At 46.7% G+C, this 2489-nt stretch overlaps 1 protein-coding gene across 1 annotated transcript in view; it reads left to right on the forward strand.

The window, feature by feature from the left end:
* The first annotated feature begins 611 nt into the window (after positions 1-611).
* The window catches only part of SKIDA1 (SKI/DACH domain containing 1), a 4968-nt gene continuing 3090 nt past the window's right edge, over positions 612-2489 (forward strand). The window contains exons 1-2 of the mRNA XM_014945835.1: positions 612-830; positions 1670-2468. Coding sequence (XP_014801321.1) covers positions 1811-2468 — 658 coding nt within the window. The 5' untranslated portion in view covers positions 612-830; positions 1670-1810. The remainder of the gene's footprint in view (positions 831-1669; positions 2469-2489) is intronic.

Below are 2489 nucleotides of genomic sequence, written 5' to 3' on the forward strand. Positions count from 1 at the left end.
TTTTTTTTTTTTGCCAACTCCCAGAAATATGAGATGTCTCATTAATCTCGCGGATATGTCTAATTCTGGATGTGCAGTGATACATAAAAGTGCTCGTGTTTGTAGCCAGCGGAACAACACTGGGTGCACGGCAGAGATTGGTGACTTTTTTTTTTTTTTTTTTTTTTTTTTCGCGGCGCTTAATGTGCAAACCGCCAGCAGCATCACTTTAACGTGAGCGGGGAGAGGCATGAAACATTTGCCAAACCCTCCTTCCTGACGCTCGAATCCTTTCGAAGGTCCCCGAGAAAGAGGTTAAACCTTCGCCCTGTTTCTTCTTCAAATTGATTTTAAGGGGCTGCTCTGAATGGAACATCCAAAAAGGCTACTCCGAGCGGAATATGCAAACTGCCAGCCAGGAGCATCCTCGCCCCTCGCAATATCGTAGATTGTGTGTGCCAGCACTTTTGGTGGTTGTTGTTGTTGTTATTACGTAAAGCCTCTTGGAAGCACCTTGGATATTTTACATTCTCCTTTCTCTGCTGGAAGCAATCAGCACGCAGGAATCCTGACGTGGGCTCCGGGACTATAGGACATTCCAGCTCGTGATCCAGCACGGTTTAATTGTGAAAAGTGTATACATTTCTGCCTTATCTATGCTTTGTTATGGGTCTGACGTGAGCCCACGTCCTCCTCCCCCCTCCCGCAATATTACGAGCAGAAATTCAGTTTAAAGTGTTACAGTATCACGGTGCGGGAACCCGTGATATTCAGGCAGCAAAATAACCTTAGTCCCCGGCTGTAAAAAGCTAATTAAGCAGAAGAGGAAAATCAAGAGAAACTCGAAAAATGTAAGTATTCCCTCTCGTTAACAACCGAGCGTTTAACTTTGGAGCCTCAGAAAGGGAAATACCAGGCTGTTCTGCCCGTTTTCGCTAAGCTTCATTTTCCACACAATGCAGAATAAAATGCTAGTTTAAAGCGGCTACGTTACCGAGGGATTTTCCATCGCTACGATCAGACTTATGTCCTTTAAATTCACGGCATGCACAAAAGAGCAACGTTTGTCCGAAACAGGCTAAATATATATATATATATATTAAAAAAAAAAAGATAGGGAAAAAAGCGTGCAAATCCCTCCTCGGAAGCTAGCGACGAGGAAGTCTGAGAGGTCTGAGTGTGTTTGAGCTCGGATTGTTTAATAGAAAGATTTATATACTAACTGTATTATTTACTTTGGGAGGGGAGGTGGCAGTATAAGGGTATGCTAATTAGTGGGAGATTTTTTTGGGGGAAGGGGTGGAATATCAATTTTTATTGCATCACCTGTCAGGAGTGTCCAATCAGCGTTGGCTTTAGGGGAATTAATTGATGAAGGTGTCTCCGGACGAGCTCACTTCACTCTGTCATTTTATTTGTAGCTAAAGCAGCGGCGGGAATAGCAGCTGCATTTCTTTTCTCTTCCTCCCTTCACATTCCATTATCATAGTTTCCAATGGAAAAGCAGGGAATGAAAGGGAACAGGTACTGATCTTCAGCAGCAACTTAGAGAAACACTTTGGCAAACCTGATTTTTAAGATTATATATTGATTGTAGCCTCACGGTATTTTTTTAATTTATTTTTTAAATTTTGTCTAAAGTTTGGCACTTCATTCACCAGGAATAACAGCCTTTGTTATATTTTATTAGCAGGATGCCTTGAGACAAATACAGCATCTGGCTGAGGATTGTGTGTGTGTGGCTTTTTCTTTTTTTTTTTTTTTCTTTTTTTTTTTTTTCCCCATATCTCTCTCTCTCTCTGCAAATGCTGGGAATAATTTAATTCACGAAATGGGAGACCTGAAGTCGGGTTTTGAAGAGGTGGATGGCGTGAGGCTCGGCTACCTCATCATTAAAGGAAAGCAAATGTTTGCACTCTCCCAGGTTTTTACAGACCTGCTCAAAAACATCCCGCGAACTACCGTGCACAAGCGAATGGATCATTTAAAAGTCAAAAAGCATCACTGCGACCTGGAGGAGTTGAGGAAACTCAAAGCCATCAACTCCATCGCTTTCCACGCCGCCAAATGCACCCTGATCTCCAGAGAGGACGTGGAAGCCCTTTACACATCCTGCAAAACCGAACGGGTCCTTAAGACGAAACGGAGGAAAATCAGCCGGGCGCTGTCAACCGCCGACCTCCGGCAGGAGCTGGCACCCCCCGACCCCTTCTCCGGCTTCTGGAAGGAGAACAAACTTTGGCTGGGGCTGAATGACTCCCCCCGGCCCCTGCTGCCCGTCCGGAGGAAAGCCCTGCGGCCGGGGGAGGCGGCGCTGCTACCGGCCTCTCATCTACCTCACATTTTTAGTAAATACACTGGCCACAGCTACCCAGAAATCGCCCGGGCGCCTTGCAAACCCCCCGTAAACTATGAAACGGCGCCGGCGGCGGGAGGCTGCGCTCCCCTCCGCGCCCGCCGCCCTCCCGCCGCCCGCCCCCCGCTCTCCGGCTCGGCTCGGCCGCGGCTCC

The sequence above is a fragment of the Calidris pugnax genome, unplaced genomic scaffold (genome assembly GCF_001431845.1).
Source record: "Calidris pugnax isolate Ruff unplaced genomic scaffold, ASM143184v1 scaffold19, whole genome shotgun sequence".
In the NCBI taxonomy this organism is placed as follows: Eukaryota; Metazoa; Chordata; class Aves; order Charadriiformes; family Scolopacidae; genus Calidris; species Calidris pugnax.